Below are 18,615 nucleotides of genomic sequence, written 5' to 3'. Positions count from 1 at the left end.
GTGACAGTCTTACCCAAGTCACGTGATCGATACACATTTCCATCTATGAGAATGTTCCCCTTCCCATAACAAGACAGACATCCACTGTCCTCCCAATAGCGGGAAGCGCCGAAGTCCGAAATAAAGTGAGTGTGTGCTTGTAAGATCACAGCATTACCCCATAGATCGGTCATACACGAGCTTTCAGTTCTCTTCCGAGAGGGTAAAAAATGTCGATCACGACTCCAACACGTGATCAAAGACCATGGTGAATCACACACACACAAAACTCTTTGCCTACCAAAGTTGGCCGACTCGTAATGCAGAGATGCTGAAATCTTCGGCCCTGGGCGAGACTGAAACTAGGATCGCTCTCTCTTTATCTCTCCCTGTGTGTGTGTGTGTGTAATACATACATACATATATATATATATATATATATATATATATATATATATATATATATATGCAAAGAAATCACAAAACACACGTGATAAAATATTTTTTCCCGGTGGTTTCTGCAAAAATATATATATATATATATATATATATATATGTATGTATATGTATATATATATATATTTATCTATATCTATTTATTTATTTTTTTATTTTTTCATTTTTTTTGGGGTCGTCCTCACACTTTCACTTAGTGTCTTTTCGGGTCTTCCTCCAGGAGATCTTAACTCAAGAGCTTCTTGGCGGCTTCCTCTCGGGCAGGGAGACAAGTGCGGACACTTTGCCCACGCTCGGACTTCTGCCCAATTCCTGACGGGAAGAGCACCTCTCGTCCCTCTCCCACTCCCTCCGTCAGTATTGACGGAGATTGACAGCAAAAATAAATTGAGAAAGACTTCGAGGAAACAAACGAACAACTGTAGAGAAAGATTTCAAAGCGATTTGATAAACTCGGCATTGAAAATATTTTCACGCTGAAAAAAAGTTAACGCGAAATAATGGTTCCCCTAAGCTGTCAGGACGTAGAATTGACTTGAAAATAGGTAGAAATTACTTTGCCAGCCGCGTATTTCGCGAATTAAATAACTTCTAGCCGAGGCAATTGAATGCAATATATTTGAAACTTTTGTCAATCGTCGCAAAAGACCGTAAAATGATCTAAGGTCTGTATTTTTTTTTATTATTGGATATTTTTATATACTTCCTATATTCACGTCTATCATTAAGATACTATCATTATCATTCTTATCATCATTAGAATTTAATCAGTAAGTTAATCAGTAAGTACGTAAACCCTTTTCGATACAACTTCGGTTGGCTATGAATACATAGACCATTACCATGTATATATGTGTATATATATATATATGTTCCTATATATAAATATATATATACACATTTATACACACACACACAACTGCAATGCAATGGTGTTGTTTTATAAAGCTTTAGTGAGAAAGTCTTGGGAAAGGAATGTTTTGTTTTGTTTGAGTGAGTGTATGGGTGTGCGTACAATTTTTCCAGACTGTTGGAAAAGTGTGTGGGGGAGGATAATTTTTAATCACACGGTTAAAATATTGATGTTACTATGGCAACCCCTATTTATTTATTATCTATTTATTGTTTATTTATTCTTAGGAAGCCGCCAAAAAGGACCAAAAACGTCCACGTCCACGAGAGGACGCGGAGCGGATGTGGGGCGGATCTGGGTGGGAAGGGGAGAGGAGGGGGGGAGCCTCGAGACGCGAAGGATCCATTGGTCGACTAAAGAGAATTATTGCTTTCCGCCAGAAGCCACGCAAGAGTGGAGAAAAAAAAAATGTTGGCATGTAATGGATTCCCCTGGGGCCCGGGCTCTCAGTCTTCCAGGTTAAATCTAAGCAAGAAAGAACGGAAAGAAAACGAGAGACGGGGGGAGAGATGGAGGGGGTGAGAGGGGGGGGGAGAAGAGGGGAGAAAGGGAGAAAAGAGATAGAGAGAGAGAGGGGGGAAGATAAAGAAAGAGATGGAAAGAGAAAGAAAGGGAAAGAGAGAGAGAGGGAGAGATGAAAAGAGAAATAGAGAGAGGAAAAGAGAGAAAGATGGAAAGAGAAAGTGAAGGAGAGAGAGAGAGAGAGAGAGAGAGAGAGAGAGAGAGAGAGAGAGAGAGGGAGAGAGAGAGAGAGAGAGCTTTGAGCAGAGTGGGCGTTCCTCCTGAACGACCTCCCAATGCCCTCCCTTCCATTCCCCTTCGACTTGTGAAACCAACCCCCCACCCCCCCAAGAGAAACCACAAGCAGCAAACGAAGGTAGAGGGGGAATGTATAAGGAGGAGAACGACGACGAGGAGGAGGAGGAGGAGGAGGAGGAGAGTGTGGAGGGGGAGGAGGAGGAGGTTTTGAAACATGAGGACGAGGGGAAAAAGGAGAACGAGGGTAAGGGAGACGAGGAGGGAGTAGAGGGGGGGAGACTGGGGGGTGGTAAGGGTAGAGGGAGGGGGAGAAGAAGGAGGGGGGAGAAAAAGGAGGAAGAGGGAGGAAGAGGGGCCGGGAAGGAGGGGGGCGGGACGGGGGGTGGGGGGTGGAAAATGGGTAGGAGTATTTTATGCGGAATATCTATGCAATATATTATGTGAACGAGGTCTTCACCATACGTGGGAAATTCTCCTCCCATCTCCTATCCCCCATCTAAGGTCATCTAAGGTCATGGGGGGGGAGGACATTGACGGATCTCCGCCGACGGAACAGTTGTCTCCACTTCTACGTGCTCGAGCAGACCCATCTGTTTACGTCGTAAATCTACGAGGTCGTAAGGGACTCGTAAATCACGTCGGGAATCTACGACCCAGAGGGTTCTCGCCGCCCACGGTTTCCCGGGAAGACAGCGGCCTTTGTCGTACTTGTCAGTGTATAAGTGGTGGCGACTGTGCGACGAAGGGAGGTATTGTGGGCTCAAGGGCGAAAGCTTGATGATGCATATACGAGGGAGGAGGAGGAGAGGAGGAGAGAAGGAGGAGGGCGAGGAAGAAGAGGAGGCCGAGGAGAAGGAGGAGGGGGAGAGGGAGGAATGCGAGGAGGAAGAGGACGAAGAGGAGGACGAAGACGAGGAGGAAGATGAGGAGGAGGAGGACGAGAAGGACAAGGCGGACGAGGACGAAGAGGTGGTAGAAAAGAGGAGAACGAGGACGAGGAAGAAGACGAAGAGGAGGATGACGAGGAAGATGAGGAGTATGACGAGGAGGATGAGGAGGAAGACGAAAAGGAGGATTAAGACAAGGAGGAGGAGGAGGACAAGTAAGAGGAGGAGGAGGAGAACAAGTAGGAGGAGGAGGAGGAGGACAAGTAGGAGGAGGCGGAGGAAGGCAAGTAGGAGGAGGAGGAGGAGGAGGAAGACGAGGAGGAGGAGGAAGACGAGGAGGTGGAGGAAGACTAGGAGGAGAAGGAAGACGAGGAGAGGGGGAGAAGAAGAAAGGCAAAGAAGAGAAGAAAGACGAGGAGAAAGAGGAGGAGGACGAGGAGATGGTCTAAGAGAAGAAGAGAGACGACAAGGTCAAACAGGAGAAAGACGAGAAGGAAGTAGAGGAGAAGAAGGAAGAGGAGGAGGAGGAGGAGGAAGACTCGCCTGAAGAAATGATCCACCGACCAAAATGGGAAAACTTGGAGCACAAGACAAAATGTTAGTTAGTTAGTGAGTTAACTAGTTTAGTTTCAGCCTGTCGCATCAGATACAATGTCATGCAGGCAGTCACCGCCTCTGGGCAATCAATGAAAAAAGAGAGAGAGAGAGAGAGAGAGAGAGAGAGAGAGAGAGAGAGAGAGAGAGAGAGAGAGAGAGAGAGAGAGAGAGAGAGAGAGGAGGGGGGGAGGGAGAGAGAGGGAGTGAGAGAGAGGGGGGAGGGAGAGAGAGGGAGTGAGAGAGAGGGGAGGGAGAGAGAGGGGAGGGAGAGAGAGAGGGGAGGAAGAGAGAGAGGGGAGGGAGAGAGAGGGAGCGAAAGAGAGAGGAGAGAGAGAGCCAAAGAGAGAGAGTGAGAAGAGTGTGACGTAGCGGAATGGAGTGGCAGGGATTAGCAGGACTTGAAATCAAGTGGAGTGGAAACAGTGGAGTGATGTGGAGGGAAGGAGGTGGGAGGAGGAAGAGTAGGAGGAGGTGGAAGAAAAAGAGGAGGAGAGGGAGGAGACGGAAGAAGAGGAGGAAGCTCAGGAGACAGCTGCTGATGTCAGTTCGATCAGAGAATGGGAGAAAACAGGAAGAGAGGGTGAAGGAGGCGAGGGAGGAGAAAAGGGAGATAAGAGACAAGAGACAAGAAACGCTGGAAAAGGTGAAGGAATGGGACGAGAGATAAAAGAGGAGAAAAAGAAGACATACATACATACATATACCAAGGCTTTTCCCCCCTCACAAGGGAGGTAGCCAAAAAGGAAAAGGCATAAAACCATTCCCACCCATTCCATCCCTGAATACACTCCACACCCCTCCACCCTCCCTCTTATCTTACCACCTCCTGGATGACGGGTCATCCCTGCACCTTGTCCACTGCCCTGGGTCAGAAGCAGTGTCGCAAGACACAGCACATTCACAGCAAGGCCGCTTCATTAAATCGGCGACCCCCCTCTCCGTCACCCCATGCATAAAAGGAGAAGACGGGGAGAAATCCCTTCGGGCTGCGTCAAATTTTGCTCACACATACTACCTCACCCCCCATTTCCTCCACCCATTCCACCTCATGCATCACAACATCATCCATATACAAAAGAAGAGAAAGTGAAAAAAAAGGGAATAACAAATGACAAGCAGGAGTGAACAGAAAACGGGGAAGGAAAGGAAAGAATGAAAAGAGAAAGAGAAAACGAATGAAAAATGCGAAAAATAAACAAATGATAAGAGAAGATAAAGAAGAAGAAAAAAGAAGAGGAAGAAGTAGAAGTAGAAGAGGAAGAAGAGAAGAGGAAGAAGAAGAGGAAGAGGAAGAGGAAGAAGGAAGAAGAAGGAAAAAATAAAAGAAAAAGGAAAAAATCGAGAAAAAAACAAAGAAAGACGAATAAGAATAAGAAGAGGAGGAAGCAGAAAAGGGGGGCGAGGGTGAGAGGACACGAGGTCACCTGGATGGGAGGGGGATGGTTGAGAGAGAGAGAGAGAGAGAGAGAGAGAGAGAGAGAGAGAGAGAGAGAGAGAGAGAGAGAGAGAGAGAGAGAGAGAGAGAGAGAGAGAGAGAGAGAGAGAGGGAGAGGCTTCTCACTCGCGCGCGCACACACACACACACATACACACACACACACACACACACACACACACACACACACACACACACCTTGGTCCACTTGCAGACTCTCCAGGCAGAGATGCAAGATGCCGATCTCCTCCCTTGGGTTCCCGTGGTGGATCTCCCTCCACTAAAGTGGTGGTGGTGGTGTTGGTGGTGGTGGTGGTGTTGGAGGAGGCCAAGTAAGAAAGGGAGACGAGGAGGAGAACAAAGAAGGACCCAAAGAAAGGGGAGGGAGGTGAGACTGGGGAAGAAAGTCGTCAAGAGTGAAAAACAGGAAACAAACAAATAACAATTAAACAAATAGTTCCGTGGAGAAAGAGAGAGCGATAGAGAGATAGAAAGAGAGAGGGGGGGGGGTTGTGGTCGTCGCCCCCCACCCCACCAACACCCCCAAGGAAAGGCATTCATCGGAATGGAAGTTATGTTTGCTCACCAACCAATCCATATTTGGAAGTTTTATCAAGTTGGGGGGGTGGGGGCTGTTTTTTTTTTTTTTTTTTTTTTTTTTTTTTTTTTTTTTTTTTTTTTTTTTTTTTTTTTTTTTTTTTTTTTTTTTTTTAGTGGAATATCATTCCCACGGGCTTTGTTCGAGATGCAGTGCCACCAGCGTGAGGTCACTTCTTGTACATTGACCTGACTTCACCTCTAATTTTAGTGTCACTATCTTTTAGTGTCATTATCACTACCGTATCAGATGGCAGCCATCATGGTGTATTTCAGCTTCAGAATGATTTATCTTTATTCAGATATATTTCCTTCCCAATAAAACAAATAATAAAATGAATATAAATTATATAGATGAATAACTCAAAAACAAATAAATAAAGAACAAATTTGGTAATAATAACAACAAAATTTAAAGACATATAACTAAATAAAAATAACAATAAGCGAATAAAGAATAAACGAAACTATAATTAAATCCCCAATTACTTAATAACACACAGTTGCAAAAGTTAAGTCAAAATTTGGACGAAACTTGAACTAGATTAACAAAATTATAAACACTTGTTTAGCCGAGTCTGCGAGACTCAAAATGGAGAAAAATGAAAACGCGAAATTTCTTTAAATAAAGATAAAAATAACATAAAACAGCGTTCAAAAGACGGACTTGCAGCCAAACACACTTAAACATGTGTGTGTTGGCACGTACACGTTAACACCGCTAGTGACGCACATTAAAACACACACACACATACACACACACACACACACACACACGCACGCACACACACACATTCCAACGGCTTTTTCCCCCTTACATGGGAAATACCCAAGGTTAAAGGTATAACTTTGGCTACCTTTCTTGTAAGGGGGAAAACCGTCGGTATATGTAATATATGTATATATACATATATATATATATATATATATATATATACATATATATATATATATATATGTGTGTGTGTGTGTGTGTGTGTGTGTGTGTGTGTGTGTGTGTGTGTGTGTGTATGTGTGTCTCCTCACCCACAAACACATCTCCACAAACAATTCATTGTCGTCATACAATCTGCTCTCCCCTTTAACACCAATGAACGGAGGATATTTGCGCCGTGTGTGTGCGTGTGTGCGCGCTTAAACTTGGAACATAATTATGGGTAATGGCTGGAACGCTGTCGTCGCCTCAACCCTTTCGACGACTCTGAGCAAATACAGCCAGGCTGCCAAGTGCCAACGACTTGACGGCCAGCCAGCCACGTCGCTTTAATTCGTTTTCCTTCGTCTGAATATGCATCAGAGATTCATAAATCCAAACACAGACACACATACAGACTCACACATACACACACACACACTATATATATATATATATATATATATATATATATAGATATATGTGTGTGTGTGTGTGTGTGTGTGTGTGTGTGTGTGTGTGTGTGTGTGTGTGTGTGTGTGTGTGTGTGTGTGTGTTTGTGTGTGTGTTTTCCTAGCTGTATTCTACGGGAAGGGGAGCCTTGCTCGTAGTTTCCCGTCTTTGTATCTCGCAACATCTAGTCTGTTCTTAAATGTGTGTGTGTTTGTGTGTGTGTAAACATGCAAACCACATACAAACAAAACCTATGGATAGTTAACTAAAATCAGATATCTCTATTCTAATTCTAATTTCAATTTCAATATATTCGGACCATGAAGAGCGAAATTGTGAGGATATGTACAGATTGTGTAGACACGCAAAGCGCCACAGTGGCTAAGCGGGTCACGTTCTTGATTCGTATTCATCGAGTCCAGTGTTCGAGTCTCGGCAGCGAAATGATATTTGGTGAACCTGTCTGCTATGTGGACAATAGCGAACAATCGACCCATGTCCTTGCTCAAAGGGACAGTAACAACGTGTAGTATCAGTGAAGCTTCCACGACGTGACCAGGGCGTGAACTCAGCTCCGCAGCGTGGCAGCCCATGACGCTATCCACTGCAGTAACTGTATGCATTGTGTTACTCTATCTGGAGAATTCAAGTGTAAGGTCGGATTCACGGGATGTCTAAGGTCATAAGATGTACATTACGTTAAGTAATCTATTTCCAATATATATATATATATTATATATATATATATATATATATATATATATATATATATATATATATATATATATATACACATATATTCTTATGCGGCATATATATATGTATATATATATATATATATTCAATTCCTGCATGTATGCCTCCTAGAGTTTCTCAATGTTGATGGCTTAGAATTAAAGTGAATTGTGGTTGATAATATATACATATATATATATATATATATATATATGTATGTATGCACTACTCCGAGAATGAGCCCAATAGTGATACACGCTAAAAAACAGGGAGACCCCCTGTGCATAAACACCAGACGTTCTCACCTGCTCCCGACTCTGCTCCTCGATGACCATCTTGACCTCGAGGGACTGCCGGGTCTCGAGGAAGGCTCGGCGGTGCTTCTTGTCGGCGAAGAAGTAGCTGAGGAGGCCGAGCAATGTGCTCCCTACGACGAGCACCAGGTTGGCGCACACCTGAACCAAGAGAAAGAAAAAAGAATTAACAAATAAATATATAAATTAAATAAATAAGTGAATAGATTCATACAAACGTACATACAGCGAATTAAGCGGCTGCTTTGGGTTCCCAAGAGCGCTTGGAAAATATTAGATTAATTGAAATTGGAAATAAAGGTTCTTACAGGAAATGATCGAGCACAATTAATAGTTAAGCACCGGTGGTGGGGTAGCAATCAGGGGCCCCCCAAATGAATCCAGCTTAGGGCCCCATGATGGCTTGGGCCGGTCCTACACACATACATATACTAAAAGGCCCTTCTCCCTTATAAAAGATGGGGGGCTGCAAATGCAAATAATAATAATAATAATAATAATAATAATAATAACAATAATAATAATAATAATAACAATAATAATAATAATAAAACAAATAATAATACCAAATAATAATAATGCTAAAATAAATAATAATAATAATAAATAATAAATAATAATTATCTATATATTAATATGCTTGTACCTATGTGTGTCACGCAGGAATAGAACCCATTGTTATAGTTTAGTTTTTATTTAGCAGTATTCAAACGTCTATACAGGTTTAATCATAGGTTACATGAAGATAATCAAAGTCTATAAAAGTTTATTGTGACATGACATACACGATTCAAAAATATTCTACTGTCTTTATGATTGACCTAACGAGAAAGAGAGAGAAACGACTCGAGAGTCCACTGCGCACTCCGCGCTTTCAACGGGTAACGTGTGACGTCATGTCGCGTTGCTTTCTGAACTCCTAACAGAACCTCACGAAAATAAGTAGATAAATAAATAAATAAACAGTATTCAAACGTTTATACAAGCTTAATCATAGGTTACATGAAGATAACCAAACGTCTACAAAAGTTTATTGTGACATGACATACACGATTCAATTTTTTTTATTGCCTTTATGCTTGACCTAACGAGAAAGAGAAAGAGAGATGACTCAAGAGTCCGCTGCGCATTCCGCGCTTCCAACGGGTAACGTGTGACGTCATGTCGCGTTGCTTTCTGAGGTCCTGACAGAACCTCACGAAAATAAGTAGAGATAAATAAACAGATAAATAAATTAATAAATAAATATACAAACAGATAAATAAATCAATAAACAAATAAGTTAATAAATTGATTAATAGATCAATAAATTGATAAACAAACAAATAATAGATAAATAAGTACTGTTAAATAGATAAATAATTAAATGAGTAAATAAATATATTCTTAACAGTGTTCGTCACACTCCTCTATGGGTTCCGTGATGACAATTCAACTGTCTATTGAAGTTTATTCATAGGTTCCTTGACGATAATTCAAACGGGTTCTGCTAGTAAATAATAATAATAATAATAATAATAATAATAATAATAATGATAATAATAATAATAATAATAATAATAATAATGATAATAATAATAATAATAATAACACCATCATCCAAAATTGTATGTGTCAAATCAGGAGATTTGGAGAACAACGTGAGTGATAGAGATCGTTAACATTCCATGTTCAGTCCTCAGAGCCTGGCGTTTCCATTCGGCTTCAAAGGGACTTCTGCACCTTTAAGGGTTATTGCCGTGTGCTGCATTTTACAAGAGTCATAACCTTTACGCTAGATACAATTACTTTTTATTCTCTAATAAGTAATTAATCAACCACCAAATTGATGAGAACCAGATCAAAGTGAATCTAATTATATATTATATACATATATATATATATATGTATATATATACATATATATATGTGTATATATATACATATGTGTATATATATACATATATATATATATATATATATATATATAATATGTCTGTGTGTGTGTGTATATATATCATATATAGATAGTAATGGAAATACGTCCCCTAAGTATCAAAAGGGTATCTTCTACCATCTCCGTATGTACGGTATATATACATAAACATGTACGTATACTTATTCACGCACGCGCGTACACACACACACACACACACACACACACACACACACAACCGCATTAGCCTATGTGACCAACCCACACTGCCAATCCTTTCCCCCAAAGCTCAGGGTTGAAGATGTGACAAACAGCCATGATAATGTGCACGAATTTCAAAAAAGAGGCCAGAGACGGCGCTCACGGAGGCCCCGAAAATGGGGGACCTCCGCGTTGGAAACACTGCAATGCAGCACACACGAGGCACAAAGGGGAGGAGGACAGGTGGACGGAGATTGGCAGATCCGGGGGCTGCCGGACGGAAAATGAAAAATGAAAAGTCTCGTTGGACGCTGAAGAATATTCAGAATTCCTTCCTACGGCTTAGTTTAGATGTTTTGAAACTTGAAACCAACGTGCATATATTATATATATATATATATATATATATATATATATATATATATATATATATATATATATATATACATATAGTGCGGAAAATAATAAACTGTGGACCGAGCGTTTTCATCTATTCAGACATCTTCAGGGTACATAAAGAAGAGAAACATGAGTAATATACAAAGGCAGGGAGGTGAAGAGGAGCTAGAAAAGGTTTATAAATAATAAACATACACGCACACATACATATATATATATATACGTACACACACATCCTATTGTTCAAAGGGGACAGTGAGTGTTTGAGGAGTTAACTGCTTTAAACGCTATTTGTGATTTACCATGGTCTTGGATCACGTGTTGGACTCGTGATCGACAGCTATTTCCCTTTCGGAAGAGAGCTCATAGTTCATGTATGACCGTTCTATGGATAATGCAGGAACCTTACACGCACACTCACACACCCAAATCCCCGCCAACGAGAGCTGGAGTAATGACTCGCAGCGCAACGATACTAAAATTATTCCAGCCCTGGGCGGGATTCAAACCCGGACCTCTGTAGTGGTACCCGGGAACTCTACCAACCGCGCCATCGAGTCGTGTGTGTGTGTGTGTGTGTGTGTGTGTGTGTGTGTGTGTGTGTGTGTGTGTGTGTGTGTGTGTGTACGTGTGTGTATGCCCGTATGTACACGTGTTCCCGTGTGAATTATATATATGCTACACGAAGGAGATGAAGTACTTGGCCAGGAGGCACGTGCCTGCGGCCGAAGCCATCACCTTCGCCCTGTGATTTTTAGGGACTGTTAAATAAGGTAAGAGTCATTGGTGGGAATCGAAGAAATGTAGTGCGGGGCTCGAACCTATGACTAGAAAGACACGAAACCATCACGTTTTTGACTGCACTACCAGCGACCTTGTACCATTGTTACATCATGAAAACATCTGAAATGAAACATTCAGTTTTTAAACTGAAACGACTTTGACTCCGGCGAGGCTCCTGCTGACATTTCAGTCTTGAGACACATTTTTGTATATTCATTTATTTATTCAAAGAGACAGACAGAAAGAAAGAGAAAGAGAGAGAGAGAGAGAGAGAGAGAGAGAGAGAGAGAGAGAGAGAGAGAGTGAGAGTGTGTGTGTCTCTCAGGGGGCACAAAAGAATACGCGGAACTTGTTCCTAGCCACGCATCGAAAAACCAATAAAATTCCAAAAATTCAATTAATTACTTCGTCACTATGATAATGGGGAACACACACACACACACACACACACACACACCAATCCGAGAGTTGGTACCTTGACGTGGTGAATAGGCTTGAGAATCTTAATGACTGCAAAGACCAAGTCAATAGAAATGAAAATATCTGCAGGGTTACCCAGACTGAATAGGTTTTGTTTAAAAGATGAGACAAAGAGCAGCTCACACACAAAGTCACAGGACCGACTGCTAGCCGGCACGTCCCTGATGGCGAACAGGGAAATTCCCCATACATATATGGGGTACTTTTATAAAGACGGCGTGGACCACTGGGCACCCTATAGATATAGGGGTTCACCGAATATAATGAATAAAGTGATTCCAAAGAAATATCTCACCAGAGACCAGTTGGCAGGGAGGTGAAATTACAGCCAAAATAAAACCGGGCGTTCCTGTTGAATCATCGTCTCCTAAAGGTCCAACCGCATTGCCTTGTGCGCTTACGGGCACTGTGCCACAGAATGTGAGTAAGTACTGTCCAAGCAGATCTAATTTTTGGACATTAAATAGAATGAATAAAATTAATATCTATACTTACAATGTGAAAACCCTCTCAGAAGACCACAGGGTAGAGAGTTTAATGGAAAAACTAGAAAACATCAAGTGGGACATTGTGGGACTGAGCGAAGTCCAAAGAGCGGAAGAAAAGCTCATAAAGTTACAAGATAGTCACCATCTGTTCTACTATAGAAGTTAAGGAAAAAGAAATATCTAGTGGAGTAGGATTTTTTATAAAACGAGAAGTTTCTGTTAAAGTAGTGAAGTTCAATATATCAGATAGGGTAGTTTGGATTGTGATAAAGCTGTATAAAAGATACACTCTAAAAATAACTCGAGTTTATGTACCAACCTCACAAAGTTCAGATGATGAAATTGAGCCCTATGATGATTTAAGTCAGATAATGTATCAAGAAATAAGTAAATACACGTTGATAATGGTCGACTTTAATGCTAAAATGGGGAAGAAGATGGGAGAGGAGTCGTGCACTGGGAATTTTGGAATAGGTGAGAGAAATGACAGAGGCGAGATGTTAGTCAATTTTGCAGACCTACAACATGAGAGTAATGAACACTTCCTTCCAAAAGCGTGTAGGTTGTAAATGGACCTGGAGAAGCTCAAATGTAACATCAAAGAACGAAACAGACTTCATATTAAGAGATGAAAGCAAGTGTGTTAGTAATATTACGGTCATAAATAAAGTAAATATAGCCAGTGACCATAGAATGATAGGTTGCACAGCTAAATTCAATTTCAGAGCAGAAAGAAATAAACTATTTTTGAGAAAGAAAATAAGTCTTGCGAAAGTTAAGGATAACAAGAAGGAATTTCAGTTGGAAATCAAAAATGGATTCGAAGCTCCAAGAAATAACAAGGACACCGTCGAAGGTATGAATTTCAATTTAGTGAATATCATAAGGGAATCGGCAGAGAAAGTAGGAAGTTCATAAAACATTAGAGAAAAAAACTGCAATACTACAAACAACTTAATTAAAAAAAGACGGACTATGCAAATGAAAAGCAGGAGAGACAAAATAGAAAGAGTAGAACTAAGCAAGCTACAAAAGGCAGAGATCAGAGAAAAGAAAAACATGGATGAGATAGAGGAAACTATTCAGAAAGTAAAAATATGAAAGGGGCCAAGCGTAGACTGACTTTAAGGAGGCAGCAAATAATATTTTTGAATAATAAAAACGGAGAGACCATTAAATGCAGAAGTAGAATGGTAAAAAGAGTAGAATAAGTTTAGTAAAAATTGTACTCTTCAAAGACCGTAGTTGAGTCAGTAAAGTCATCTGAAGAATTTAATAGTGTACCTGAAACTATAAAGGAAGAAGATTTTGCTCTTAGAAATATGAAACGAGGAAAAGCACCTGGGGAAGATAGTATGTCGATGGATCTTTCGAAAGATGCAGGGAAGGAAGTCCATATTAAATCAGCTCAGTTATACACCCAGTGTTTACGTCGAGAAGACTTTCCTGATTCATGGTGCAATACTATAATTAATTTGCTTCATAAAGGAGGAGATCAGAAAGACCTTACAAACTACCGACTGATTAGCTTATCAAACGTATATAAAATATTCTCTAAGATCCTTACAAATAGACTAAGTCAAGTTTTAGATAGAAACCAAGAGAACAGGCTGGTTTTAGAAGCGGATATTCGACTCTAGACCATTTCCAAGCGATGAATCAATTAATCGAGAAAACGACAGACTACAATGTATCTTTTGTTTAGCTTTTGTAGATTACGAGAATGCCTTTGACTCTGTAGAACAAATAGCAATACTAAATTCGCTACGCAAGCAGGTAGCAAACATGTTATAAGAGTCCTAGAAAAGGTTTATGCGAAAGGCACAGCAGTAATTCGACTACATAAAGATACAGAAAAGATCAAGAACGAGAAAGGAATACGGCAAGGCGATACGATTTCACCCAAGTTATTTACAGCTTGCTTGGAAGAGATCTTCAGAAGGTCAAGATGGGAAGAGAAAGGTTGGAAGATTGATGGCGAATATGCGGATGATATTCTTATTTCAGAAAGAGCAGAGGACTTGCAAAATATTCTGAGTGATCTGAAGAAGGAAAATATCAAAGTTTAAAATTGAACAAGAGTAAAACCAAAGTAATGTCCACCACGAAAGTTCAAAGTAAAGAGATTATAATCGATGGTGAGAGTCTTGAAGAAGTTGAAGAGTATAATTATTTAGGCCACATGATGAAAGTGACTAAAGATCATGATAATGAAATAAAAATGCGTACTACAATTAGTTTGAAAATGTTTGGTAAGTATAAGATCACGTGAGGCTATCCACCTTTATGTTTGAAACGCAAAGTTTACAATCAGTGTATACTGTCAGTAATACTTTACGGATGTAAAACTTGAAAACTGACGAAGGCGATGGAGACAAAGCTAAGGAGTGCACAGATGTGTGTGTGTATATATATATATATATATATATATGTGTGTGTTTGTGTGTGTGTGTGTGTTTGTGTGTTTGTGTGTGCGTGCGTGTCTATCCATTATACACACACACACACACACACAAACATCTATAAAATTCTGTTCCTTTATGCAGATGACTTCAACATTGAAAAAAAAAAAAAACTAACCATTCAGTGACCACTAACACTATTTGGTTTGTAGCTCCAACTTGGAGCGGTTGGGCTGATGTCATGTCGTCGTCGTCGTTGTCGCCGTCTCTGTTCTTTGTTCTTGGTGTCAATAATCCATAATAGATATTTTTTATCATTTATTCGTTCTTTTCACGAATACATTAATATCATCTTCTAAAACTATTCATCTCGTTCACATTTTACATACGACGTTTCTTCCCTGCCTCTGCGAGATCAAAGCGGTTGGTTTCATAGATATGTTCATAATATCATAACGAGATGTTTATATTTACTTCATTCTACCTTATATCTATTATTTTATTTTATTTTATTCTATTTTATTTGTTTCTATTTTGTCTTATTTATTTATTTATCTATTTATTCGATGATGGGATCATTCGTGAGTTCTCGAAGAGATTTAATTTGTGTCTTCGATCCATCAACAGTGAGGACAGTTCTTATGTTTTTCACAGTGCCGCCAGATGATTTTATTTAGATAAAGATCTCCCACCCGACGATGATGCTCATCCCAAACTTTGTTGTGATTTATTCCAGGTGATTCTATTCAGCAGAGCGACCGAAAATAACATGAATTAATAAGTCAAATAATAAAAAGACAAAATACATATAAGCAAAATGAAAAAATGAATGAAAAATAAAAAGAAAACAGATAAATTAATAGAATCGAATATAGAAAAATAAATACACGAAATAAATACTAATATCAATAATGATATAGATAAGAAAATCAATCAAAAACAAGCAAGTAAACAAATAAACAGAGAACAAAATAATTCATTGGAAGTCAGCCACATCAAAGTCGAGAGAGAGAGAAAGAGAAAGAGAGAGAGAACGGAGAGAGAGAGAGAGAGAGAGAGAGAGAGAGAGAGAGAGAGAGAGAGAGAGAGAGAGAGAGAGAGAGAGAGAGAGAGAGAGAGAGAGGAGTTCCCAGGTCAAAGAGGCTAATTCACTAACAACGACCCTGTTCTTTTATGATTACGGGCAATCTCACGCCTAATGACACTTCCACCCCCCAACCCCCCCATGGCCTCGCCGCCGGCAACTATCGACCGAACCTCAAAACACCTGTCGTAGGTCCAGCTCCCCGCCATCTTCCCCATTTCTTCTTCTTCTTCTTCTTCCTCTTCTTCTTCTTCTTCTGCTTCTTCTTCTTCTTCCTCTTCTTCTTCCCCGCCATCGCTTCCTCTCCCCATCTATATTTTTTCTTGTCCATTTTCCATTTTTCTATATATACATTTTTCTAGTTTTTTATTTTTCCCAACTTCCGATGCGTTGTTCTTGCAATAGACTAATTTGTCCCACTGCCCCCTCTCCCTCCCTCCCTTTCTCTCTTCCTCTCTCTCTCTCTCTGTCGAGGACTGGAAGATACAGAAGAAAGGGAAAGAAAAGACACAGAGAAGACACAATACTTTAAAAATTGCAGGAAGCAAACTACAAGAATTTGAAGCGGCTGGAAGGAGGCAACAGAGGAAAAATAAAGAAGTGGGAGGGGAAAAATGACAGGAGGAATGCACCAAGGAAAGATATGAGGACATGAGAGAAAGACAGAGAGAGTGAGAGAGAGAGAGAGAGAGAGAGAGAGAGAGAGAGAGAGAGAGAGAGAGAGAGAGAGAGAGGGGGGGGCGAGAGAGAAGGACGAATATCAAGGTTGAGAGAAAAAGGAAGTCAAGGAAGAACCAGAAGAGAAAGAGGAGTAAAAGAAAACTAAATTCCTGTCTGTACAAAAAATATATATATATATATTTACGCGTCGGTGCCGCTTTGGTATGCGATCTGAGCATCATAAAACTACTTTGGTATGCGATCTGACTGCTTAACGTGATCTCGCTTAATCTTAATCTATTTGGGATCTTAATCTAAGCCAGTCTGAAAATCCAGGAGATCTTAATCTATTTTGATCTCCATTTAAACCATTTAAAGCTTTCCTAAGTAGACTCGAAATTCGTATATAAGCATTTAAAGCTCTCCTAATTAGACTCGAAATTCGTATATAAGCAAGAGATATTCTCATGGAATTTAGTTCCTTTCCAATATAGTTCTGAGAAGCGGAACCCATCAAGATGTTAGCTACGGAATTTTATCAAGAAATTGCTGATGAAATTAAAGCAGTTGCTTTTTTGAGAAGACATGGTCTACTAGCTGAAGAAGAAAATGTCGCTCCTTGTCATCGCTGTGGTGGAGAAATGAAGGATGTCCAAAGAAGAAATAGAAAAGGTGAATTCACACCAGCTCTCCGTTGCAAGAATGCAAGATGCCAAACTTATCGCTCTATTCGCTGTGGAAACAAATTTTTCCATTTCACTGATTTAAATGATAGAGTAAATTGCAAACTAACGCTCTGTCAGATTTTAGAGTTGATATTTTATTTCATTCAGGATTTACCATATGATAGTGTCCACACACTGACTGGTCGAGGAACTGAAGCTATCTGTGATTGGTTCAATTTATGTCGTGAAATATGCTCACAAATAATTTCCGTAACAAATCGCGGAAAACTGGTTGGCACTGCAGAAGAGCCAGTTCAAATAGATGAAGCAAGATTTGCTGGACGTCGGAAATATAACAGAGGACGAATGCTGCAGGGAGATCATGCACCAGATTCAATTGACAGTGAAGCCGATGTGGAAAACAACCAAAACCATGGAAGACGCATTGACGGGCCATGGGTATTTGGATTGAAGAAAGGGGATGACTGCAGATATTTTTATGTACAGAAAAGAGATAAACATACGTTTATACCCATAATTCTGAGAGAAGTAGAAGAAAATTCAGTCATTCATTCAGATGAATGGCCTTCATACTCAAACTTAATTAACTTTAATTACAATCACCAGACAGTTAATCACCAAGTAAATTATGTAGACCCAGCTACTGGAGCCCATACTCAGGCAATCGAAAGGTCATGGTTAGATTCCAAAATTCGAATACTAAAAAAATTGAGAGGCGTACCTGCAAATACCTTTCAATCTCATCTTGATTATTTCTGTTTGCGAAAGTAAAATCTAAACTCACTGGGCTAACACAACCGCTCAGATCACATACCAAAGTAAAATCTAAACTCACTGAGATCACACAACCGCTCAGATCGCATACCAAAGCGGCACCTACGCGTCTATTTCTGTTATTACACACAAATATTACATGTGGCTCTGTGTGTGTGTGTGTGTGTGTGTGTGTGTGTGTGTGTGTGTGTGTGTGTGTGTGTGTGTGTGTGTGTGTGTGTGTGTGTGTGTGTGTGTGTGTGTGTGCACTACGAGAGGAGCTGGGGATTCTTTCAAGGTTCTTCGGAGTCTGTCGGTGTCTGTCGGGTATCACCAGCTTCGCAGGAGTCTGCATACGGGTGAAAGTCATATGTATGTATGTATATATGTATGTGTACGTTCGTAAAGAGCTGGAGTCCAGGAGCTATGTTATCGGAAAATTTCGAAACACTGGACTCAGAGTAACAGAATTTATTACCGACGTTTCGAACCCTGTCCGGGGTTCGTCCTCAGGGTTATACATAGTAAGCAAAAGGATTCAATTATATATTATACCGATGTTCTCTGGGACAGGTCCCATCGGATTGAACGATTGGTTCGCTGCTGTTGAGTTAATTGTCATTTTGTTGGGTTTGTCTTCTATTGCTTTTTGCCCCCCCCCCCTTTTTCAGTGGACACTTTTTAACACTTTGCAATTTCTTTTTGTTATTCAGTTTTGGTGTTGCT

The 18,615-nt window shown here is 40.4% G+C and overlaps 1 protein-coding gene and 1 pseudogene across 1 annotated transcript in view; one reads left to right on the top strand and one right to left on the bottom strand.

Annotated features, from left to right (window-relative positions):
• Window positions 1–18,615, bottom strand: part of LOC143019655 (adenylate cyclase type 3-like) — a 708,772-nt gene that overhangs the window by 372,634 nt on the left and 317,523 nt on the right. The window contains exon 3 of the mRNA XM_076175551.1: window positions 8,030–8,179. Within this exon, the coding sequence (XP_076031666.1) occupies window positions 8,030–8,179 (150 nt within the window). The remainder of the gene's footprint in view (window positions 1–8,029; window positions 8,180–18,615) is intronic.
• On the top strand, window positions 16,909–17,818 carry LOC143019657 (uncharacterized; annotated as a pseudogene).

This window comes from Oratosquilla oratoria, chromosome 37, assembly GCF_046742065.1.
Source record: "Oratosquilla oratoria isolate Oo_2021 chromosome 37, ASM4674206v1, whole genome shotgun sequence".
NCBI classification, from domain to species: domain Eukaryota; kingdom Metazoa; phylum Arthropoda; class Malacostraca; order Stomatopoda; family Squillidae; genus Oratosquilla; species Oratosquilla oratoria.
This window is presented reverse-complemented; position numbering and strand designations above follow the sequence as displayed.